The sequence below is a fragment of the Acomys minous genome (assembly GCF_964271855.1).
Source record: "Acomys minous genome assembly, chromosome: 3".
NCBI lineage: Eukaryota > Metazoa > Chordata > Mammalia > Rodentia > Muridae > Acomys > Acomys minous.
The window spans coordinates 91,992,657-92,019,523 of NC_140485.1; the positions used below are offsets into that span (position 1 = coordinate 91,992,657).

The following is a 26,867-nucleotide window of genomic DNA, read 5'->3' on the forward strand; positions in this document are numbered from 1 at the left end:
CTTCATTCATTTAAACTACTGGCAATATGAAGTGTTTAAAGTAAAATGCCTAGAACTCGTGACAAGCTTGAGAATGAACCGTGGACCCGTGACATCAGGAACGGGATGCCTCCCCCTACTCACTGGCTCCTGCTGAGATCCGGGCTCCAGGGAGGGGAAGTGAAGGGGCAGGGTACCTGACTTCCGGGGCAGGGCACCTGACTTCCGGCTCTCAGCCGGCTCCCACTCTCACAGACCCTTTTCCTAGCTCCTCTCAATCCCTTGAAAGGCACTTGCAGAAGTAAGGCCTGATGCCCCCCAGACCTACAGCCCTGACATCGTGATGGTAAGATTTCTTATGGACTCAAAGGCTCAGACAGAACTGCATGCAGATGAGGCATCACTGCTATGCGGTTGAATGCCAAGAGGAGGACGCTCGCTTCCCCACTTGCCGAACTCTCAAGGACGGCTTCATCTACCAGCAAAGACAGCGACGAAATTGGAGGCACAGCACGTGCTCCAGAACAAGACAAGTGTGGGAGCTTGTCCAGGCAGGCTGCTTTGAAGACCAGGTCTTCTTGGCCAGCTACGATCTGCCAGCTGAGCAGACACTTGGGCAAAACACAGCATGCGTGTGGCTACACCATGCGATGGAGGAGAGACTGCGTCCATCCATACAAAGCAAGAAAATGTGACAAGCTTTGCAGAAAGGATAAAGCAGAGTTATTGTACTTTGGGGAAAAAAATGACTCATATCAAGAAATGTAAAATATCGTCTTAGAAGCATTTCCTTCCATAACAGAGTCAGGTTAACACACATTTTTTTTCATAAGGATTACACTGCACTTTCAGAATTAGTTTATTCTAGGAGAAATTCTTTACGCTGGGCACAGCTGTTTGTGGGGTTTGTTTTTACCAACACTGTGAATCTCTGTACAGATCAAGGCCTGGACTAAGAGGTGCCATGGTAGTCTGAATGCAAATGGCCCCCATACGGTCATAGAGAGTGCCACTCCCAGGAGGTGTGGCCTGAGTTGGTGTGGCTCTGCTGGAGGAAGTGCCTCACTAGGAGGCGGGCTTTAAAGTCTCAAAAGCTCAAGCCAGTTTACTTGCTGCTGCCTGCCAATCCGGATGTAGATCTAAGCTCTCTCTCTAGCACCATGTCTGCCTGCATGCTGCCACACTTCCTGCCGTGACGATAATGGACTAATCTCAAAACTGTAAGCTGACCACAGTGAAATGCTTTCCTTTATAAGAGTTGCCGTGGTCCCTGTGTCTCTTGACTAAGACAGTCGCATTTGTTGGCACCGAGGACAGGGGGTGTTGAAGAGTTAGTGAGACTGGCTTTTACCTTCCTTTGTTCTGAACACCTGCTCTACGCTAAGTGGCTCTCTCTGTAGCTCAGCCTGTGGCAGCACAAACATATAACCGTGCTGGCATTTCCCAGAAGAGAAACCGCATCGCCAGCGCAGTGAAGAACTCCTCACCTGGCGACAAGAAGGATGTGAACTGGTAGAAGATCTCCGAGTCCTTCTTGCGGCCACTGTACCCCACCACGCTGCCCACGTCCAGCGGGAAGGTCTTGAGGAGAGCACCGGTAGTCAGGTCGTGAAGCTGCAGGGTGTTCTTCACGTCATGGAGGTAGCACAAGACCAGGAAGTTGGACCTGACACAAGCCACCCACTCTGAAATGACAGGGACAGAGAACGCGTCACTCACAGCGGAGGAAGTTAGTTAGATGAGACAGTGTCCCGGAAGATGGGAGCCGCCAGCCCTCCCTCTTCCTCTTGCTTTACTTCCGACTGTCCTGAGGTAAGTTAGAATTCCCACTGTGGCTCACCATGGGTCCAGAAGCAACAGAGCAACCCAACCAAGGATTGGAACCTCTAAAACTATGAGTCAGGATAAACCTTTCCTTTTAAAAAGCTGGTTAGCTAATATGAATAAATTAATAAAAATATTTTTAAAATATGAATAAATTAATAAATTATATTTATTTTTAAAGCTGGTTAGCTCAGGTATTTTGTCAAAGAAACAGGAATGAATGAAAGTATCAGTATACATATTGTAGAGATTCTGCATCTGCAGAAGAGGCAGCCAGATCAAAGATGCTGTAGCCTCAGCAGCCTTGCCCGATCGAGGCTGCCATCCACTGCAGCTGTGGCTGAGGCCAGACAGAGGCCTCTGCTGCAGATACATGTACTCACACTCACACACAGTCATGCAGGCATTTCTGATGCTGCCACTGCTGCGGCCACGGCTGCCTGTGGAGACAGTCCAGGGTGCCTAACACTACCACCACCCGGAAGAGCTATGTAGCCCTTACACAGCTGGCCACTAAAATTTAAAGTGGCTTGCTGCCAGTCCTCCTTCCTGCCCTGGGGCTGTGGAGACAAAATGGTGGTGGCTCCTGTCAGAGCATGAGCGGACCTGTTCATGAGGAATGGTTCTGCCTCAGCCAACTGCTCTATGAAAACCAGACACCTTTCCTGTCTCAGAAAGCCTGCTGCTGCCGCTATGGGAGCCATCCACAATGATGCAATCTTTCCAGCTTCAGCCTACTGTCCTCACAATGGACTCTTGGTAAATTACCCCTCAAGGCAGAAAACTGGCCAGATCTCTGCCCGAGAAAGGTCCAGCAGTCCACCTCCGGCCCCCACAATCCCCCATAACTGTCATCTCTAGTCCCTCAGTAGGAATCATCCCAGATTATGCTAATTTTGGATGAAAAGTCTGGACTAAAACCCACCAACCCCTGAGCGACCCCCAGCCCAGGCTTGAAATCCCACCAATCCACACTCAGGAAATCCCTGCCCCAGAAAGCTCTGTCCCCTTCCTTAGAAGCCCTGTATGAAGGCTGTGTCTGCCCAGCTCTCTGCTGTCTCCTCCAGGAACAGAGGCAGCTGCTCCTGCAGTCTTTGCTTCAATACGTCTCTTTTAAGAGGTTTGCTGCCTGCTGTGACTCTCTCATCTGGCTCAGGCTCCAAGGCTCCTCAGTTCCTCAGGGTTTCGGGGTAACCCTCTCCGGGGAGCTGAGTCATCTGTGGAGGAGGCCTCCTCTCAAAACTGTGAGGTTCCTGGGCTCCCGTGCCTCAGCACAGCCTTGGGACACTGTCCCACCTCAGGGCTGGGATACTTTCCTGGTCCTTCAGGTTGTGGATGCCCTTCCACCCCAGAACCGGAAGGCAGGCCACACCACCCCCACAACGCAAACAACAGCACACAGTCTATAGGGGACAGAGAGAGGGAAAGAGCAAACGTGAATCATGATCCCTGTACACAAGATACCCTGCAGGGTCCTGAAGAAACAAGTAATGGAACGAAGTCACCTCAGCACACACCTGTGAACACATAGCGGGAAAATGTGGCCGTGAGTGCTGTGGGCTGAGGACCCCAGCAGCTGAGAGGTCTTAAGCGAGCAATGAGTTTTGTCTTGAGTGCAGGGGTGTGGAAATGGGGTGGGGGTGTTGGGAGGATTTCCAGGGGACAAGGGGAAGTGACTCAAGGAACAAAGGCCAGCGTGAGGTCAGGAGAGGCCCCTGCAGCACAAGCCTGACTGAGGGAGGATCAGGAGCGGCTGAAAGGAATCCTGTCGCGACAAGGAGGTCCATTTTGAAGACTCAGACAAAAGCCACGGAGTTCTGTGGGATGGGGGCGCTGGTGGTGGTCTGTCTTGGGGCATTTGCTGAGCTGGGGAGAAGTGAGGGGCTTAGTGAGCCACTCCCCAGGAGGCAGCTGCATGGAAGGGTGACGTAAGTCAGGACAGAGGGAGTCTGAAGAAGGCTGGGGGGACATTAGGATGAACATCGTCAATACTCCGGGAAGGACCCTGGGAATGGAGCCACGAAGCGAAGTGAGGATCCATCTCAAGAGACCCGTCAGGACTTGATGTGACAGCGTGTCCCAGTTTGGTTTCAGCTGCTGTGATAAACACCATGGCTAAAGCCACCTCAGGAAGGAGAGTTTTCCTTGTCTGTCTCTGGATGAATCCAGGGCGGGGGGTGGGGGGGGGTGGGGGGCTGTCCATAAGACTTTCTTATAGAGCCCAGCCCCAACTGTCTACAGATGGGACCGTTCACAGAGGGCCAGGCCTCCCTCTGTCATTCAGCAATCAAGAAAATGTCCCATTGACACGCACACATGCCAGTGGGAAAGGTCCTCGACTTGGTGCTCTCTTCCCAACAGTGTCAAAATGACAACCAAAGCTACAGAGGATATGGAGAGTGAGGTAAAGACGTGAGAGCTCTTCTCACGGCCCAGACGGGAGGCTCACGGCACAGTGCTCGGTGGCACAGGTACAAAAGGAAGAGAGGGAATAGCAGACACCGAAGCCAGCCTGAAGTGGGGACAGGCCACCCCAAAGGAAGGAGGGGATGAAATCGTAGCACAGCAAGCCATGGGTCAGATGAACTCAAAGGACAGACTTTCCTTGGGTCTGATGAGGGGTTCCTGATGTTGCTTACTTTGATGACCCCAGAAACTGGAAATTCACACATAGCACATGAGTGCTTATCCGTGAGAACATCAAGGCACTAGCCACAGGGAGGACCACCAGAGCATCGATCTTGATTACCACACAAACTTTTCTTTAATCAAACGTACCAAGAATTTGTACCCCCACGAGTAACTTGCTTAGGAGTGGCTCAGTGCAGTGGTAAACCTCGTGTGTTCAACAGTGAGCTTAGATTCCCTATTCTAAAGAGAGAAGCATGGGGGGGGGACGTGGGGGGCGGGCAATGGAGTAAATTACAGCTGTCAGAGGGTCAGCAAGCTGTGCTGCCATGAGCACAGCCAAATTATAAAACATGTAAAGCGAGTAAGAAGAGACGGGAGATTTGTAGACAGTCCTAAATAAAAGCGCTGGCTTTGTAGCTGCCCTTTGAGTCACCTCTGGACTGTATTTGCCATAGGGCATTCTGCACTGACAGGGTACTGCAAGCCTTGCTTCTTTAGAAGTTATGGGTGGAGTAAATACTGATGTCTGCTGCTCTGTGGCTAAACAGCCCACGGCTTTTTAGAAACCCACCACCCCCATCACCAGCCATTATTTGCATGCCTTTAGATCCATAAACGAGATGGAGGATGTCACTTAATGCACAATTATGCCTCCCTTTTAGTTTAAATGGTAGAAAATTCAGATGGCTAGGAAGCATCTACAGTATCCATGAAGGCTCCTACAAAAATCACCACTCCAATCTAAGGTGTGCCTAAAAAAAATCACCAGGGCACTGACACGAAGATCTAGGCCTCCACAGTGTCCTTCAGACACAAACAACATGTGTCTACACCATGGGCAGCGCTCCTGGGCGTGCCCACCTCATGGGGATAGCTCTGCCTCGGCATAGATAGAAGTCATCAGACCCTCACAGTGACACTGGAAGGGTTTGGGCCTGAAGACGTTAGAGGAGGTGAAATGGTGCGGCACCTGCTCCACCACCTACAGTCCGAGCAGATGGCTCTGAGAAGACAGGAAGGCGCTCCCGCCGTGCTGTAAGGAGCAGGCTGCTTCTACTCCCTGAAGCCTGGGACAGACAGAGCACAGCCTACAGCAGCCTGGCTCATGGCCTTAGTAAAAGGCTGGCCTAAGCTGGGCCCTGGAGCTGCAGCTGTGATTTTTGAGGGGAAGAGCAGGTGCGGGGTACCTTGGGCTTATCTGATACTGGCTTGAGGCGGGGGGGGGGGGGGGGGGGTTGATGGTAGGGAGAGATCTTAATACAAGATGGTGTGGGAGTACAGCCCAATGCCCAGGGCTGAGGAGAACTGTAGGCAAACTCAGCTTCCTCAAGAACCACAGAAAATGTAGAGGGGAAGGAAAAAAAAAAAAAGAAAGGAGACACAGCAGCTCATGTAAACCTATGACCCTGAGATCAGCTTTCTGTAACATCAGGCTTAAGTGCCTGCAAAGCGCCACGGACAGAGAGAGGAGTCTATTACAGGGCCAGATGCGAGCCTGGATCTGATGGCTGAGCACACGTGCCTTAACGTGCCGCAGAGTACACTGCAGCAGGGCTTCCGCTGAGAAGGAGTTCCTCTGCGGCCTGGGGGCGGCTCTCCACTAGCTAAGAGACATTTCTGGATGGCCTGAGAGTTCCTCAGTGAACTCACCACAGAAGCTCACTCCCAACAAGCGAGCCCTTCATTGGCCAGAAGTGCTGAAGCCTCTTTAGTGTCAAAACCTCTCCGCAGACCACAGAGTCTTCTAGATAAACTCAGTTTTCACACACCCATTTACAAGCTGGCGCATCTGTTTCTCTTTTCTAGCAAGGTGGCTGGAACCCACCCTCACTTCTACAGCAGGTAGAAACAAGGAACTAAAGGGGATCCAAAAGCTTAAAGCTGCAAGCTGTCATCACTCGCTTTCTTGGACAACACACCCTGTTTAAGCACAGAAGAAGTCCTAATAATCACAAGCTCTAAACTGAGTAGCTAAGCAGGTGGCAGACCTGGAGGACTACCCTGTGGATGCTCTCACAAGTGCAAGTCCACGCAGCCGCCATCTTACCTAAGACGTCTTTCTCGTGCTCTGGGACAAGCACCCTCCACTTAGACTCGTCAGGGTCCGTGAAGTCAATGTTGATCAGGCGATAATTAGGGGAATTGCGGTTCGTCTTGAATGTGAACACTGTCCCCTCGTTGGTTACGTAGTCATACTCTCCTTCAAAGTTGTCTATCAGTTTTACCCACTTCAGGATTCCTGGGACGAGACAAAGCATTCCTGTCAGCTCTCTGATACTGGGAGAAACAATATAGATATCTACGAAGAGAGGCGAGGGCTTCTTTTCTTTCTACAAAACACAAGACACAGACGGTACTGGGAGCTCCAACACACAAGAGCTAGTTGTGGTGGGTGCTAGGGGGAGACTGAAGGGCCTCATCTCCTGCCCTTCCATTCCACACACCTGTCAAATCCTCTTCTGGCTGATCAAGTCTCAAATCAAAGCCTGTCTTCCCACCTTTCCTGCCACCCTACATTGTCCTCGTGCTCCACCTCCTGGTCCACAGCAGTGGCCCTCAACCAGGGGCAACAGTCTCTCCTCTTCTAAGAAGTCTTTGGAAAGCCTACAGGTTCAGAGACTGAGGAGGTGAGGAGTGCTACTGCCATCTAGTGGCAGAGTTCAGAGATGCTGTTGATCATGGTACCAGGAGCCAGCTCAAAAGTCAATAGTGCCAACCAAGTCTGAGAAGCCTTGACGAGCGCGCGCGCGCGCGCGCGCGCACACACACACACACACACACACACACACACACACACACACACACACACACTCCGGCCTGGTTTTCCCATGGCCACTCTTGGTATATACTCTATCCCACCCAGCACAATGGCCTTCATACCCCAACCTGGTCCACAATGGCGCCTTTGAACCTTCCAGTGACTTTCCCGTTACCCTCTGAATTAAGTCCCGACACAGCAGTCTTTTCCCAACTTCCTACGGTCCAACTCTGGCCTCATCCTCTGAGCTCTAGTGGTGCTCAGGCATGGCGCGACACAGGCGGCATCCTCTGCCTGGCCCACTCTCAAATGGCTCTGCCAGTGGCTTCTAAACAGGCACACCCCTGAGGACATTTCTCTCAAGACACAGCTATGTATTTATTTAATAGCAGTTCGCTTACGAGTTTTTCTTGCTACGTCACGCTCAGCTTGCAGGAACGTTAAAGACACAAATAAAAGCTGTACTGAAGTCCCTAACTACTGGTGTCCTAACTAACTCCATTTCCTGTCATGGAGTGAACGGCTCTCTCAGTACCACCGTTCATGACTGAAAGCCGAGGTACCTGACACAGAGGCTCCGTGAGCAAGACCTCTATGACTTCAGGTATTCGCTAAGCACCTCCTGACTTCAGTTCCAGGGCAAGCTTCTATTTGACTTGGGCAATTCCTCTTCATCCCACGATCTTCTGTAAGTACTTTACACTCAGTCGTATTTGCACCCACAGAGTATATTTGCATAACATGTTGTTGAATTAGACAATCAGGGAAAGTGTAATTCCCACACATAAGGAGACCCAGTCCTGTGGTCAGACATCTTTGGATCAAAATCCCCAGCTCTCCCACTGTCCAGCTGTGTGACTGCGAACCATCTCTTTCTCCTATGTTTAGCCTTATTTCCTCATCCGTGAACTAAGAATCATAGGAAACATGAAAATTACTTTTAAGGTGCCAGATAGTATCCACTCCATAATAAAAAAAAAAAAAAAATCAATAAAATTACTCTTAAAAGTAATTTAAAACCAATAAAATTAGCAGTAAAAATAAAATTCCAAAGCCTCCCTGTATGTTGGCACTAACCAGTTACACAACGGAGTGAGAGGAGCTTCGTTTACAGTAGAGGAAAGCTTAACAACACATGTAGGGACGTACCCAGCGTGAAATGTGGGATCTACATGAAAACAAAGAACAAACAAAACCCCCAAGATTGTCCTAAGGGAACACCGAGATAAAAACAAACAGCAGCCCTGCGAGTGAGGAAGCAACACTGCAGGGAGACAGGGAGTCCCACTAGGAGATATCGTCACACAGTGAGGTTTGCAGGGACTGTGACGCTATTCTGAGACTCACCTGGAAAGGACAGCTTAAGGACAGCAACGCAGCAGCCCACGGGAGCCGAGCAACCGAGCTCTGTCCCTTACGTGCACCTCTGTTCCCTTCCTCAGCAGTCACCAACACTGCAGTTCTGCCTCTCTACTCTGTCTCTACTCTGTCGCCACACCCGCTCTCCTCTGTGTCTCCTGTCTCCCGCAGGGCATTATCATGGTGAGCTGTGTTCAGTGTTTGGTTACTGTTATCCACTTTTGTCTAAATCTGGCTGTGCTCAAAAAAACGCCTAATTTTAATACTTTTCAATTTACTAAGAACAGCCTTTTGATTTTGAAAACCGAAGGGGAGCACTCTGGACTCACTGGGAGTGGTGTGTCCAGGAACCCTGGGTCACTCCCTGCTCACAGTGCTCCATTCTTCTGTGCATCTGCTGCAATTCTGCCGTTCGCTCCACCTGCCACAGGAAGGCTGGAGGGTCGCATGGGGCCATTTTTAACTGGTGTGTGTGCTCATGTGCTCTCCCTTGACTTCAAGGTTAGACTGCTAGAGCTACTACCTCTAGAATTATAATTCTTAAAACTAAAACTCACGGGCGGTGCTTATGACTACAAAGCTTTATCTCTAGTAGTATGTTTTGCTTTAAAGTATACTCTGCTATTTACTGAGATATCTATATTATATATAATGTGCACATATATAATTATATTGGCATTATCTAGACCAGCCACTCTTCACCTTCTTGCATTACCTATGCTGCCTTCTGCAATCCACAGTTTATCATCTGTAGAGAAGTTTGGTCTTTGTGTCCAATAACTCATGCTTCGCCACGTTTTCATGGGCTACACTTTAGGAATTTCTTTATATCTACGCTTTCTTTCACTCAGTATCTCTTTCACTGTGTCTCGTCTCCCTTGATATCTCTATTCATAATGGTGAAGGCCATGTGCATTAGTCATTTCCTAAATCTGATGGTCATTTACAGTATTTCTTGCACAGGCTTCCAAGTTTCTTTTTTTTTCTTCTTAACAACAGCATTATGCCGATTGTTTTTTTTTTTTTAATAAGTGTGCTTAATATACCAGGTGGTAGTGACACATGCTTTTAATCCCAGTACCCTCTCTGAGAGTGCAGACAGGCAGATCTCTGAGTTCAAGGCCAGAATGGTCTAGAACAGCCAGCGCTACACAAAGAAACCCTGTCTCGAAAAACAAAACAAACAAGCAAAAGTGTTTACACAATTTACATAAGGAATCTGACAACCCCACTCTGGCGCAGCCTGACTCTACTCCTCCTGCTGGCAAATGCCTCTGCATGAGACTTGTTTGTTTGTTTGACTGTGAGATGCTACTATCCTTGTCTGTGGGACCCTTGGAGCCCAGGGTGAAGGGGCAATCATTCTGAGAAGGTCTGTATTTCCTTTTGCTTGTCTCTTCAAATACAACCAACATAGGAACACTTTAAACTCTCGGCACGTAGAGTTCTCGACCTCAGAGGCATCACTGTTGATTCCATTTCAAGGTCAGTGTCCCTCATGCATCTGGGGCTCCTTCACTAATGCCGAGCTGGGATGTCCTTAGAATGCATGTTGGGACCTTCCAGGACTGCATGCTTCGTCTATCAACAACTGCACTGACTCTCACGCATGGAGGAGCACGCCGGCTTTGCCATCCACCTCCTTTCCCAGCAGAAGGAAACGTTTGGGACAGGTCAGTCTGTGTGCCTGGATTCCTGCTTTCCTTCAGTTTCTGCTCTCAAACAAAGTCCTGCAGAAGTGTTTACAGTACTTGAACTGGTTCAGTTGAGAGGTTACTCAGAGTACATAATCAGACTAACTCCTAGACCAGAGACCATACAATCTTACTTCATACAGGGCTAAACCCTGCATTATGAGGCACAATTACACTTCTTAACTTTTTAAGTGGCAAATTGCTCCCCTCACAAGAGCACTTAGGAAATGCTGCACGCTACGGTAATGACAACTTGTTCACATAAAATAATGCTTTACACATAACACACACACATACACATAACACACACACATACACACACACACAACACACACACACACACACACACACACACACACACACACACGCACGCACACACCCCTCCTGTCTTAGAACTACAACAATGTAAGTAAAGCTATTTGCTGCCAATCGAACATTTGAAGATAACCAGAAAACTTTGTTTATAGTAAAAGGGCAAGGCATTGTTTCTTGGACTATGACATTTGTCGACATAAAATCTTGGTCCAGTAAAATGTCAGATTTTAAGATATCTCCCTGACAGTAAAGCATTTCCTGATGCAAAACACTTGCTTCACAGCACTCCCTTCTTGTGGTTTCTCCTTGAAAAAGTCGTGGCGACAGTAGCATTTACATCAACGACCACACACTCAACATCACTGCAGTACGGACCAGACGCCGCCGGATGCAGTGGCCCCATTCACAGCCTCTTTTTAATTATCACTGTTGTACACACACGAGCATATCCCGCTGAGTATCTTTAAGGCTTACTATTTGCTACTGTATTCATGGGCTCGTCCAGGAAGACTCCCCTCCTCTCGACGCTAATTAACTGCCTAAGGCTTTTCATCCGGGACCAACACTGAGATTTCCCCCCTCTACATCAACATGTCAACTACTCACATTGTTTAGGTTTTGTTTAAGAAACCACATTGCTGAGACTTCCTGGATATACCCTCTCTGTCACATAGAGAAACACAATCTCAAGGCTAATGTTCTGTCCTCTGGCTCTCCTAGCTTTTCCACCCTCTCTTCCCTGAGCCTCAGAGGTACAATTGACATATCACCTGGAGCGAGGCGCCCACAGTTAGCACTTCTTTGCATTTTGATCACTTGTGGTTTAATGGTCTTTTTGCTGCAAAAATAAGCATCTTTAATGAGGTGCGAGGACTATACTAATCTCTGAATTTAGGAGTCTTTAAAATGCAGCTAGAAATCACGTTGGTTTGCTAGTGGCAGTAGTAGTTTCTCCTCTAGGTTGCATGACCTCACCAGCCATGGAAGTTGGCTAAGTTTACAGTACCAGGCCTGACTTCCCTCCTACTGGGTGGCCCATTGCATATATCCAATTAGACAGCTGTTGGTTACTGCCAAGATACGGGCACCACTACTGCACCTTTGGGGGCATCCTGCCATACTGATCATTCCTGTGGCTCAAAAGTATCACAACTAGGTAGGACTACTGCTTTCTCCCTCGGCGGCTTGCATAACACCTTCCAATATTATGAGAGCTAGCTCTCAGAAAACTACTCAGAGTCAGACTACTCTGCAAAGTCCTATATCCATGGTATTTACCTTAAAATTTTCCGAGGCAACCAAGGGCAATATCCATAGTTTATATTTTGTTTGGGAAGTCTCTTGGACTTCTCTGAGCAACAACTCAAAAGGAGGTTTTTCATAGCTGTTATCAGGATTTTTGTGAGATAGTCTATGGCTCTTGGGACGCAGCATTATCACCCCATGGTATAATTTCATTTAAGCTACACACACACACACACACACACACACACACACACACACACACACACACGCACACGCACGCACACACACGATGTAACTTCATTTACGCTATACACACACATACACACTTTAGATTATATAAAATGATTTCTATGGCTTTAAAAATTTGCTTAGTGCTTTATTTGTCCCTCCTCAATCTCCCTCTTCAGTGTACATGTCTGACTTTCAAGGGTGCTGTGAAGTAAATCCGGCTTGTAAGCTGCGTCCTTGGGGAGAGTAAACACAGTATGCTACTGGGGAAGGAGAGGCTGAGAAGACAAGTGAAGGAGCTGCGTACATAGCTCTGAACCTGGTCCCAGGAAACATTACAAGTACAGTATCTAATGCCCGATTTCCCCAGCATTGCTCAAGTGATGAAAATAGAACATGATGCCTCTGAACAGAATGCCTTGTTAGCAATGATCTTTTAAAATCTAATTTTCCTCTACTGTGGCATACAGGCATTTTTTTTTTCCTAGAAAAAGTCTTTATAAGCAATAATTTAAAAATAATGGCTTCCTCAAACCATTGGATTATATGTATTAACACCAATTCTTATGACATGCCTTAACAAAGGGGTTCAAAGGTTAAAAAAAACCTGGCACAAATATAAATTTTATTAATGGTACAGGGGGTAGGACTTATCAAGCAGGTATTGTGGACTCAGGGTCTCTAAAGGGATCTTAACTCTCAGCTTCCACAAGCCGGTGGGCAGCTATTACAAGACCATCAAGTACTGTTCAGTGCCTGACCCCCAACATGCACAAACCAGAGGCTGAAAGACAACAAGGTCTAGGCTCATGTGGCTGAAGTGAAATTACACACTTTGTTTGTGTGTATGTTTTTCCAGATAGGATTTCTCTGTGTAGCTCAGGCTGTCCTTGAACTAGGAGACCCGACCGCCTCTGCCTTCCGAGTGCCTCCCGCCACCATTAGCCAGCTAAATTACTCATTTCTTGAGAGAGGAACTTTTGTAGCATGTTAATAAAGAAGCAATTTATTTGAAAAAAGAAAGTTAATAGTTCTTTCTGAAGAACTTGAAGGGGAAAGTTAAAATCAGAGCAAAAGGCTTTAAACTTACCAAAAAGAGCAGAAGTTTCCTTAATATACAAGTATACTATTTTTTAACATTCCATGTGATTTTTAGTCATATATTCCTGACTAATTCACCAACATTTATGGTAAATAGTACATTTAAGTTCAATGGCCAAGCTTCCTCTTAAATAGGGTGACCAAAGTGGGGGGTCTACAGGGAAGTCACCCCCACCACTCAGACACAACCCTGAACATCAGCCTGCACAATGAGACCCTTCCCACCACTCACTACAGAGACACAGCTCTTCTGATACGAATCTGGTTTTTTAATAAACATATTAATAATCGAAGCTTGTATTTAAAGTAACTTTGATAATTAGGAGTTAAAAACAAACAGACAGACAAAGCCCCCGACCCCCCCCCAAACCCTCTAAATATGTCTTTATCCTACTATTCTGTTATTTAAAACCGAAGTGTTGTTATTCCAGAAACCCACTTTTGTCACGCAAAAGAAGAGGGAAGGACAGAGCCCTCTGTATGCCAGGAACCCAAGTCTATTAAACCCCATCTCTGCATTTTCACTGTTATTTATAATTCCCAGGTATTATTTTTCCATTTTCAGACATGGACATCTTGAGAGGGAGAGGGGAAAAACAACCTGCAAATCAAGATGTTCAGCTGTAATTAAAAGGAACTATGTAAGTACCTCAGCAATCACTACCCCATCTGCCAAGTCGCCATTTTAGCGACCACGTTGACTCAATCTCTTCAGAAGCTGAGCACACAGGCTGCAGCCAGCTGTGGTTAAGACAAACAGCCAGACTGAACAGACACTAAAGAAAACGCATCTGTTCGGAACATTAGACCCTGTCACTACCCCCTACACAATACAGAGCAGCAACTGTTTACACAGCATTCATACTGTTTTAGCACGCATTAGTAGTCTAGAAATGAGCTGAGACACACAGACAGATGAGAACACTAAGCCATTTTATGTAAAGGACTTGTGGATTCTGGTGTCTGCCAGGAATCTATGTCACATGGACATCAGGGAACAACTGTATTGCTTCTTTAAATAGCTGTAATCATATGACTGATTCACTGTCAACCAGTGACTAGTAAGAAAATAAACGGGACGCCTCTAAACTGTCCCGTGCAACTGACTTCTGAACTTATGTATGTAATTGAGTGGCCCAGTGGGCCAATTCCAACCACTGTGGTTTCTGTTATCCACAAATATAAGCCTAGTAAAGCAGTAATTATAAAAAAAGAAAGAGGGAGGGAGGGACGGAGGGAGAGAGGGAAGGAAGGAAGAAAGGAAGAAAGGAAGGAAGGAAGGAAGGAAGGAAGGAAGGAAGGAAGGAAAGAGGCTAGAGGCTCAACAGTAAAGAGCACTGGCTTTTTCCCAGAGTGCTCCAGTTTGATTCTGAGCAACCACACGATGGCTCACAAACGTCCGTAACTCCAGTTCTGGGATCCAACATACTCTATGAGTACAGACCATATATGCAGGCAAAACAGTCATACACACATATAAACAAATAAATCTTTTTTTAAAAAACCTAAATAAATAAATTTAGAAAGATGACAGGCCCTGCCTGTACTACCCAGGAACTGGCAGCTGTCACTGCAGAAGGCTTGTTGGTAAGTAGCTCACAGCTTCATATCCACCTGCCCTGATGTTCACTTGGAAGTCGGCTTGCTCCTGGGAGTCGGATGGGACCGATGACCCACTTTCAGTGACTTCCGAACTGACTGTGAACCCAGGCGGTTCTACGGCTCTCTGTGTGGGTTCCCATGAGCTCGTGGCAACGGTTATCGACCTGGCCAGCCTAGTGTCCCCAGTTAATCTAAGACGCTAACTTCGGGTTTCAGGCAGGGCATTCCGTAGCTGTGACTGAAGTAAAGAGCACGCGTTATACTGTTGTTGACAACGGATGAGTAGACGTGAGGCTTCACCAGAGAAGAAGACATTGCACTCGGGGACAAAGGCATCAGCCTGCCTGCTCTCCCTGACAACCGGCCCCACAGAGCGTCACACAAGCCAAGTCCCTGCAGCACGACGCTCTGTCACATCCACTCTCTCCTTGCACCCCATCTCTGCCTCTCTCCTACACACACAAGCCATCTACTGCTCTCTGGCAGTAACCGGAGTGTATGCATGCAGATGGAACTTCCCGAAGTTAACCCGTTTATGCTTAAAAAAAAAAAAAAAAAGATTTATTTATGTATTATGTATACAGTGCTCTGCCTGCATGTACACCTGCAGGCCAGAAGAGGGCATCAGTTCATGTTATAGATGGTTGTGAGCCACCATGTGGTTGCTGGGAATTGAACTCACTACCTCTGGAGGAGCAGTCAGTGCTTACTCTCTGAGCCATCTCTCTAGCTGTTTGTGGTTTTCAATGTGTTAGCTTCTATCCTCTAGTAGCCTGAGCCTACTTACTGATGTAAAGGCATGGTGAGGTTGCAAACAGCAAGTGCGAACAGCTCTTTTGAGAAGGAACAAGGTAACTGAGTACGCTAATAAGCTAAGAGAAGCCTGATCAGAGAGAAAGCAACAGTGCTTCACTTGGGCTCACTTTGAAGAGGCCTAGGGCTGAGCAGAGACAGTGAAAACCTGTGTGTAGTGCTTTCCTCACAGAGAATGCCGACGCTGACACTGACGCTGATGTGGTGGCTGTGGTTCTGAGACCTCTACATTTACAAACAGAATAAGTTGCTTTAGTATATATGCATAGCACCAGTATAATAAATTACCGGCCATCCTGCTACAGGGTGAAATGTGCTCTGTGACTGCTAGCATGACAGCACGTGGACCTTGCTCAGAAGTTTAAGTGATGCAGTACCCAATCAAAAGGGAAGAGTTTTGTATCTGAATATTGAATACTATTAACAAGGCAAGTGAATTATGATAGAACTGTACTTAGAACTGTACCTTTTGAAAACCCACATGCAGCATCACTGAGAATCACTGCTTTATACTAGCCAGTCCGTTAGGCATCCTCATCCGCCTGTCGGCTTACGCGACAGATTTTCAGGGCTAGTCAAACTTCAATATAGTGAATTATGGAGTTGGAAAGCCTGATGTTAGTACAGCAGACTGCCTTTCAAGGAGCCACTAGCCCATGCTGGCCTCAGACTCAACAGATCCACCTGCCTCTGCTTCTGGGGCTGGGGTTAAATGCCTGGACTACCTGCTCGGTGACTGCCTTCAATACTTAGTAGGCTGGTTCTGCACTGTAATGGCATATGTGGCTTCAGAAAGCACAATCAGGCGGCTACTGTGTACACGGCTCAGGAAGGGTCATCCCAGGTTACCAGTTAATCTGGTAAAATACCCACCTTTGTATTTATTAACCACCTGCCTGAGGCAGTTTGCATCCTCACCACTATATGGCTCTGAAGCACTACAGACCAATACTCCAGCTTCTCCCTCACACAGGATCTCATCATAAACAAGTGCAGAAGACAAGCTTACACCAGTCTCCAGAGACAGTGCAGAGCCAGCCTTACCTCACTGTCTCTATTGACATGGACTAGCACAAAAAGACAAGTCTATATGAACTGAGATGCTGTGCTGGAAAGGAAAATGGCTTCTTGAGAGTCAACTGAAGACCGACACAGTACTCTCTTAATAAGAGTATCCTGGGACAATCATGTAGGGCTGAAAATAACTTACCTGTGATACCATTGGATTCCTGCTGGAGGTCGCAGTACCACAGTCGGTTTACCGGGTCACATCCCTCCCAGATGGACAGCAGGACATAGCGGCCATCATCGGATAGCTACAAAGAGGCAAAAACAGTGCCTAAGCTCGAGTGACAGACCCGCTCTTAGCAGAGTGCTGAACACGCATTAGTTACTATTCTTATCACTGTGATCAAACAGCTGGAAAGCAGCACCTGGAAGGAGAAAGGGTTAATCTGGGCTTGTGGTTTAAGGGGCAAGAGGCACGGAAGGCATGGCAGCAGAAGCTTATTCACAACTGGGTGGAAACAGAAAGACAGGAAGTCAGGGTATAAACCTCAAGGCCCATGCCAAGTAACAGACTTCCTCCAGCTAGGCCACGCCCATCCCAGGACCCAGAACCTCTCTGAACAGCACCACCTGCTAGGTACCAAATGGTCAAGAGGCTGCATCCTACTATAACAAATGCTAAGGGAAAGCAGACTTCAAGTGCAGTGCTTTTATCCAGACTCAGGGTCAGCAAGAATGTAGGAGTTTAACTAGAAAGCATCACCAGGAAAATAGAATGCAATAATTTTTATTTAAATTTCTCACGTACTATCTAAGAATGTGTAATGTGATGTTGTGAACACTAACACGTTCGACCTCTAGGTCTGTTCGTGGGTTGCCTGTTTTAAGAGTTATAGTTCTAGAGAATAAGAGTTAGCAGAGTGGATTTGGATATGAAGTTCAGAGGCGAGGGCACATTTGCACATTTCTACTGAATGGCTCTTTAAACATTTCCTTACTCCATTCTACCACAAGATCTCAGATGTTAAAAAAAAAAAAAAACCTGACTTTTGGAAATTTCAAATATGAAAAAGCACACTCACAGGTAGTGAAAAGAATGACAAAAAATCTAATGCAGCAAGTAATGCATTATTTTATGTCCTTCCATAACTAATTTTGCATGTGGTATTTTCTTGACAACTAGCTAGCATTGATATACATATATAAATCTATTGTTTACATTTTACCTGCTGGATGCTATACATATATCCAGGGATACAACATAACCGAGCCTTCTCCCTATCACCAGATATTTAGGTTGTTTCTGTTTCCTCCACACTACAAACAATTCTTTAGGAAAAAACAAATCTTAAAAGAGAACAGGAGACTGTGTGTGGCTCAAGTACAGCCCTCTGCAGAGTTTTCAGCCTGTTAGCTCACTGGTTGAAGGAACTGACAAACCTCCACAGTCACGGGGCAACTTCTTAAAAGGCTTTGTCTTTATAAACATACATATAAGCCAGGTGGTGGCAGCGGTGGCAGCATATGGCTTTAATCCCAGCACTCGGGGAGCCAGAGACAGGTGGAGCTCTGTGAGTTCAAGGCCAGCCTGGTCTATAGAGTGAGTCCAGGACAGCCAGGGCTACACAGAAACCCTGTCTCAAAAAACCAAAATCATTACCATTACCACCACCACCAGCACCTCTCTAAAGACACACACACACACACACACACACACACACACACACACACACACACACACACACTTACTTAGCTCTTGTTCCCTATAAAATTCTGCTACACTTTCAAACTGTTATTCTTTTATTTTGTCATTCCATAGACATATTCTAAGGATCTATGTACAAACTCATGTCTAAATTTTGTTTCTATGTGTTAAAGATGTATCAGTAAACAACACAGGAAAGTCTCACATCTAACCAAGAAGATAAACACATAATAAGATTATGCCCTGAATTACACAAAGACAAATGTCACAAATAACAGGAAGAGATCTTAGTGATGGAGACAGGACGTGGGGTAAAGGACTGGAGTTTCACAAGGAGCCTTGGGGTGGCCCATGAGGAAGGAGGTCTCTTGGTATGGCTCAGCAGCAGCCACAGCTCCAGAGCTGACATTTCGTTTGCCTTTTATTCATGTGCCATCTGTGTCTCTTTATCAGGCTTTTGACGGTCTCAGTAGCTTCACTCACTGCCCGTTGATTACAACGTTACAACGGTTGCGTGTGTGGGACTCCCTGCACTCCTTGGATCTCGGGGTTCACATATTTTATCAAACATAACTCTGCTTTGCATTTTCCTTATTTACATTTTAAGGGCACCCTCATCTCTATCCTGGCATCTCAAACAACAGTGAACTTCGCTTGGTCCTGCCTCCCATAAAAGCCCCTGTAAATAATTTCTATAACTTCCTTAAATGTCTGCTGCCACATTTGCCATTCCTGAATCTGTTCCTGTGATTAAGGATTTTCCTGGCTTCAGGTCACATTCTCTGCTTCATTAAACTTGAAGTGAGTTCTGCGTTGGATTCTGGTTGTTTGCAACACTGTCTGGATATTTTCTTTCTTTCTCATCTGCCTGTAAAATGTTTTGAATCAATTAATTTCCTGGCAAACCAGCTGGCTCCACCCAGGCTTGCTCTGTAGCCTGGCTGACTAGCATCTGCAGCAGCCTGACTGCAAAAATCACAAGCTCTCTTGGAAATCACAAGCCCTTGCTACTTCTGTCACGGCACGCGACACCGAGCCTTGTCAAGCCATTGGTAGTTTACAGCTCCTGGGTGTTGTGTTGAGCCTGAATCGGGGAAGCACACACTTCCTGCTAAGCTAAAAGGAGATCCTAAAGGAAATCGCTCGACTCTTCACGGGAAGTTCCCAATCTAATCACTTAGTAGCTCAGTCTCTTAGGATCCTTAGTTCAATGAGAAGGAAACGCTCAGAGTTCTTCATCCTTGTGCTGGGGTCCCCAGAACACTGTGGGGGAGAAGGCTGGGGCAACTGTAGAAATGACCACAAATTGCTGCTGTCCCTCCTCTACTCTGCTGTCTAGCTGTTCAGGGCAGGCGCTGAGGCCAGTACAGCACACACGCCGGTGTGGCCAGTGAAAAACATCTACTGCCTGGTGGGCCTGCTGAAACTGAATGAAGCGTAATTTGGTTCTCAATATCCAATCTGAGAATCTGCAGTTTTTAAAGCCACTGTTATCAATTTTTATCCAGTGTTCTATTCATCTTGCTTTTTCCTCTTTTCTTCCTCTACCCTCGTTCTAGACACTGAACCTGGGGCTTCACAAGGCTAAGCATGTGTCCCCGTCAGCTACAATCCTACCTGTGTGTGTGTGTCTGTGTGTCCGCTCATGCATGCATGTGGGTGTGTGGGTGTATGTATGTACATACATAATTTATTTCGTGAGGCTCTGGCTGGCCTTGAACTCACTATGCATTCAAATCCTTCCTGACCATCCTGCCTCTATTTACTGGGTGCTAGGACTCACTGCAACACCTCAAAAATCAATTTCTTTATGAGCCTCTCTTTTTCATTTCGGATTGAAATCTTTTTCTTTTCAGCTCTTAATAAAGAAAGTTAGCAAACTAATGTTCACAATTTTAGTCCCACCTTTTAAAAACCGTCCTATATTAAAAGCATAAGTAATCCACAATTATAATTTTACTAAATATCACCAAAAGCAGCCTCTCTAACACCAGTTGCTGCTTTTCTTCTCTTGTCCTCTGAGCACAGACACAATCTGTGCAGCTGCTGAAGCCACACCACATCAATCACAAATGACGGCTACCTCAGCTGCAGTACCTCAGTCAACTGGAAGACAGAACAGCAACACCCACGCAGGAGCACCAGACCTTAGCCAGCAGCTGCTTCTAGCACACCCCAAGAACCCTCCCCAGCACCAGCGGGCATGCCGCTGTCACAACGCCAGCCAAGGCAGGCCTCTTCCTCCTGGTCAACATCACAAGTCCGAGTCAGATCATCTGCCTCACCGGAAACACCTGTACTTTCAACGCTCAAGCTGGTAATCTCAGGTCATGTACGGGTTACTTTCCTCAGAATGTACAGATTAGGAAAAATGCCTTTCTCCATGAATAAGTATTAAAGAGTTCACTAGGACAAACACTCTGCTAATAAGGAGGTTTTTCTGACTCCAAGGGTATGTTGACTTTCCTAGAAGCCAGGGGGAAAAACAAACAAACAAACAACCCAAGGGCGCCAGGGCTTGGGGCTTTGATGTCAGGCCTAAGTCCTCAGCTGCAAAGTATGGCTGTTGTAAGCAGTGTGATAGTCACTACAGTGATTTAAGCTTTCTGGAAGCAATCAACTAAAAACACTCACTGTGTATAAAAGAGAAACAGTAACACTAATCGATTCAGAAATACATAATTCCTAAGTTTCTGATTTTCACAATTTTTTTTTTACATTTTAGGCAAAACTTCCTTAAAGTCATAGTCACTTGTTTTCTTGGTAAGACATTAACAGAACTCAAACCCCAAGAATCACTATAGATGAAACAGAGTTGTGTGCTGGTACTAGAGCTACCTAACTTCCTAATTCTACTGGTAGGGACCAGAGCTGAAAGTCAGCATTCTTACTACGAAAAAGCTCAATACACGGTTTTCTGACAGCCTAATTCTGTGATGTCATCTGGCTTACATTTAGAGTGCTGATTTAACCCAACTAGAACATAACTAAGGAAGAAAAAAAAATGCTGGTATCTATATATAAAAATACCAGAACAGAGGGAAATGTCTACCTGTACAAAAAACACAGGGTTCTACAGATGGGCTAAATAATATCTAGTAATTTACTGGTAAGTAGTTTTTCATTATCCTCAACCACTACAGTTGAGACACAAAACCAGAGCCTAATAGTCAGCTGCCTTGTGTCTGTCTCTTTGGGGTGAGAGGAACACGGCCTCCCCTGCTGGCTGAGAGGAAATCTATATCCCTGCTTTCTGCTTCCTGCTTCCTGCTTCCTTTCCCTCATCTGGCTCTGCTCAGCTGTGTGCTCCCTGCACTGGATCAACAGCAGAGGAGGAAAGGCTCAGCTTGTTTTGGTTGCAGCTACTTAGCTAAGCTACCAACAAGATGGGGACCCTGGGGTGAGCTACCGCAGCGAAGCTCATAAGCAAAACCTTCTTGAAAATAAAGCATATTCCTTTGCCCAGAGCAGCTGAGGGCAGAAGGTGTCACTAAAGGTGGCTGGTTTCAGTAGGATCGTCTAGGTTTTAGCCAGCTCTCTATTTTCTCTACCAAAGACACACCAGCAAACCAAGATACCCAGCGGTGCTGGGGCTAAGGGTGTTGTTCACCCAACCAAGATTACTGAGGATTATCCAGTGGCTGCCACTGAACTCAATTCTAGAATACGCAGAAAACCAGCACAGGGTTTCTGAGAGCTCCTGATAAGATGTTTCAGACAGACAGACAGACACAAACAAGAATAAACAATATTGCTGATTGAATATGATGTATAATAGCCATGGAGAAAGTTGTAAACACACACACACACACAGAGAGAGAGAGAGAGAGAGAGAGAGAGAGAGAGAGAGAGCAGAATGAGAGAGAGAGAGAGAGAGAGAGAGAGAGAGAGAGAGAGAGAGATATCCCAGAATGCTTTGGAAAAATATGTCCCCACTTCCTAGGGAGGACCTCTAAATCAGTGGCTTAAAGCTTTCCATCCTTACAGCTGTTTATGCTAGCTTAGGCATTGGTACCATCACCAGAGAACTGGCAGTGTGTGCTCTCAGGGGCATGCAATGCAGCCGTCCTCAGTGTACACCTCAGGACAGACAGGTGCCACCCTCTAAGGCTAGAGCATTCCCCTCCTTCTATGCTGGACGCTGGAGTAGTGGCTCGCAGCTGACACTCTCTCCAGGACTCATCCTCAAGATGAAGGAAGTCAGCCCTATCAAGGCTGCCCACTCTCCCACGCGCGCCCCCAGGCAATGGCTGGCTAGTACAGGTTATAAAAGCCTTCACACTGACTCCTCCTCCTCCTCCTCTACTCTCCAGTTAGGGCAAGGCTGAAGGACTGACTAGCCTGGTGGGGAGCTCTCTGAATGGTTGGTTAAGAGCTGTTTGGTACAACACCAAAGCTCACCTTCCCCTGCTATCGCCACTCCCCAGGAAGGCAGAGCTTCTTCAGAAAGCATGCACATTAAGCTTCCGACAAAGGATCTAATATCTGACAGCATGCCAGACATCAATGACACCCTGAAAATAAGTATATGTAACAGGAAGGCCGACGGCCCCTGATTGGCCTTCTGCCCAAGTATCCTGGGCATCCCGTCATTTCTCTCTGGGTTCTAGACCAACTGGAAATAAGAGTGAGCAGGCAGGGAACCAGGAGACCTATCGACTTTGTTGCTGATAGCATTACACACTCAAGGTGACTACGGGTTGTGAGGCAGCTAAGTCACAGGCTCCTAACCTCTGTGTCCAGCCATCAGGGTTCCGCGATCAACCATCCCTCAGCACCGGGCTCAAGTGAATGGGAAAAGGCTCCCCCTCCACGAGTTGTGGTTTCCTACCATGGTGTGCTCTATGCTCACCAGAGAAACCTCCACAGCTTGGCTGCTACCACTGCCAAACTCGCGTACATTCATCAAAAACCAGAGCACAAGGTCTGGAATTACAGTGTCATTAAAAACCACAGTAGCCTGGCAGTGGTGGCATATGCCTTTAATGCCAGAGCTTGAGAGGTTGAGAGGCAGAGGTAGGCAGATCTCTGAGTTCAAGGCCAGCCTGCGCTATACAAAGAAACCCTGTCTCAAAAAAATGTAAAAATGAAAACAAACAAACCACCCCAAAACCAACCAAATAAATATCCAACCACCTATCAATAACCTAAATCTGTTATCAAACTTAACTGCACACACAGTGTAGCTGGCAAAGGTTACCTAGCAGACAACCTCTGTTGAACACTGTTCAGGCTACTGTGGCTTGTCTCCCATAATTTATTCTGTTAGGTTCCCACAAGCTGGTCCAATGCACACACAAGGGAGGCAACCCAGCACACACAATGGCTCCTGGAACTCCCAACTGATAACACACCGACTTAAAAGAGATCAGAGTGCCTACCAGGGGCGGCTAGAGACAAATCAACAGTTTTATAAACATTTTCAATTAATGCCTCATGGAGCTGAGGAGGGTGACTCAGTCAAACCTAGAGTCCCAGTCAGGCTGTTTTCTGTTCAGGGAACAGTGGCCCTGACTTGAGGTCGCTGGACTGAGAAGCAGAGACGACAGAGAGAGACACCAACATGCTAGTAAAAAGCAATGTGTCTGCAGAACGGGGCATCTGCCTATTTTAAAAAACAAACCCATATGACTGACTACCACCATCAAAAAAAAAAAAATTGGAAGCTGGTGGATTTTGCTATTATCAGTCTTAACACCATCACGATCAGAATGTCTAGGCTTGCCCAATCACCTAAAGGGGAGCCTTCCTGCACGATCTCACAGTAAAGGGCAAAACGAACAGAAAAAGCCTATCATTTTAAACTCCCAATCACTTATCTATAAAAATTACTTGCTTTCCACACAACAGGACAAAAGCCACTACTGTCAACACAACAGTGTGAACACCCACCATCATACATTAATAGGAGGAGAAGCAGGCTCCTGTGTTGCTTCTGGACTCCAGAACTGCACAGCCTGTGTTAGCACCCGAACACGGTCATATAGCCTCAAGTTTATCTATTTAGAAGAGAGGGCGAGTGAGTTTATTTTTAACTTGACTGTCTGGCATTTCATTAAGGGCACTTTCTTCTGTCTGTCACAGTGAGAGAACTAACTGTGTGTGGGAAAGGTGCAGCGAGAGCAGTGACACCTGGAACTGGGAGTTAACAGAAGCCAAGGAAATGGATCCTAACAGCGATGAGAGTTAATCAGGTCCCTGTCAGAGCGGCAATCTTTACCAAACATACCGGATTCCTTTCCTACCAGCTTTGAGTCCTAAGAGCAGCACTTCCATACTGAGTGTATTTCCAACGCTCCAGGAAAGCCTCTAAATGCCAAACCGCACGTGCGAGGTGAGTTCTCAGGCAGGACTCATGGCTGGGGTAAGATGCAGTGACACACACACGAGCAGCCATGCACACGAGTGTGCAGGATCCACCCATACAAGTCTAACATGCAGGCTTATGTCAGTCTAGCCAGTGTTCCTCAGACAGTGCAAGAACACAGCTGAGACAAACAGGAGTCTATCCAAACACCAGGTGATATGTTGCCAGGAAGTCAGAGTCAGAAACATTAGAACATTCTAAACAAAAACCATATTGAAAACAAAGCGATACAGCTCTTGATGAGGGTACAGTCACTCAGGTTTCTAATCTGCGCGTGTTTCCTCTGCGGTAGACAGGCTTGGTTATTCACATCTGTTCTCCTTCCTCCCTTACTGAGCGATACATGTGTCGGCAGAAAAGTGGTCAACCAGCCCTCCAACAGCAACACAGGCGGATCATCTCTAGTTTAAAATTCCAAAATCTGAACTGGCGAGATGGCTCAGTAGGTGGAGAAGCTGGCTGAGCAAGCCTGGCAACCTCGGTTTGGTCCCCAGAACCCATAACGGAAGGAGCGAATTAACTCCTGAGAGTTGTTCTCAGAACTCCACACATGCACTGTGGCACACTGCGTTGGGTGCTGACATATGACACTGAACTCCACACATGCACTGTGGCACACAGCGTTGCGGTGCTGACATATGACACTGAACTCCACACATGCACTGTGGCACACCGCGTTGGGTGCTGACATATGACACCGTGAGTAGAAAAACTGCACACCTGAGCCCAAGTGACTGTTTGCGGTCAAAGTACAAGCACATTAAAAAAATAACGCTCAGTTATACATGTGTTATAAAACACGACTGTCACCTGGGGGCTTACGGTAGCTCCTCCTGGTGAAAGGGAACCTCAACTAAGAACTGCCGCTTTCAGACTGGCTTGTGGGTAAACTTCGGGGAGATTTCTTGATTGCTAACTGATGTTTGAGAGCCCCGCCTACTGCGAGCGGGTACCTCCCTGGGCAGGTGGGCGGGAGCCGCAGGAGACAGCAGCTGACCAGGGCTGAGAGCAAGCCTGTGCGCAAGCAGTTTCTCCAAGATCATGCTCCAGGGTCCTGCTCGAGTTTCTGCCCTAACTTCCGTTGATAACCGACTAGAACCAGGAAGATGCAATGAATCCTTTCCTTCCCCAAGCTGGTTTGGGTCTTGATGTTTATTAAAGCAGCAGGGAAAAAACAAAAACTAGACTAGGCCCCATCACCACAGTGCTTTCTTAAGTGCATGCAAATATTACACCCTCCGAAGGACGTGGGTCCGGAGCACTCCACCACAGAACGGCGTTCCCACCAGTCGCTGACTGCTTGCCCACATATAGGCCTCTACTTTAGTTTTTGAGCCCATCTGTCTTCCCAGTCATCCTTGTAGTGATAATCAGTGTGGTAACTAGAACAGGCTGGCAGCTGTGCAGTCTGCTGGGTAAAGAAGCCACTGCCAGCCTTGCCCAGCCACGCACTGTGGGCTACACTACCAAGCAGTCTGGCAAAGTATGTCCATGGATGCAACAGCAACAAGAACGCTATGGGGTGACCACTATCTTCTAGCTGGATTTGAGGTCCACTCCTCAGGAGAATTTGCACGCTTGATACTCTAACGAACCATGGTTGAGGACTCATTGGACACACAGGAGAACCCACAACTGTTATTTTGGTAAATGGACATAGTTAAACTGCCCTCTGAGTCCTATCTCTACAGATTAGTGCAGCTCTCTGCACTAAACAAGCATTGTTTGTTTTGTTTTTCTAAGCAGTGAGTGGTGGTTAATGCAAAAAGTCACAGCTGATCAAAGGCTAAAGTGTAAGTTCAGTGGAGTGCTCAGGCACAAATGGAGCATCAACGTCATACCTCCTCCCTAAGGCTCAGGGAGCACTGCAGAAGACAGGGTAGGAAGTCTAGGAGGCAGAGGTAGTGAAGGACCGGGTCAAAACAGTGTCTTCTGGACATGGCGGGACTACTGCACCCATGATCCCACAGCAGCACAATACGTGCACAAGGCCAAGCTGCCACCCCTACGTGAGGACCTATTGACATCTGATAGCTTCCAAGGGAGGGAAAGTCATTTTTCTTTCATGGGTGTCCCCTAGTAGGTGACCACACCGTTGGTAGATGGTGAATGTATATGCAGAGCAAATCTCAATCAGTGAGCTCCTTAAAAAAACAAAAAACAAACAAACAAAAAAAGAGGCCATGCAGTGGGGAGGGATGGGGGAAGATATGAGAGTAATTAGTGGGTAAATATGAC

At 46.9% G+C, this 26,867-nt stretch overlaps 1 protein-coding gene across 1 annotated transcript in view; it reads right to left on the bottom strand.

Annotated features, from left to right (window-relative positions):
* The window catches only part of PREP (prolyl endopeptidase), a 102,825-nt gene that overhangs the window by 40,551 nt on the left and 35,407 nt on the right, over positions 1 to 26,867 (bottom strand). The window contains exons 7-9 of the mRNA XM_084776085.1: positions 16,760 to 16,865; positions 6,482 to 6,673; positions 1,467 to 1,664 (exon numbers count right to left, since the gene is read on the bottom strand). Coding sequence (XP_084632211.1) covers positions 1,467 to 1,664; positions 6,482 to 6,673; positions 16,760 to 16,865 — 496 coding nt within the window. The remainder of the gene's footprint in view (positions 1 to 1,466; positions 1,665 to 6,481; positions 6,674 to 16,759; positions 16,866 to 26,867) is intronic.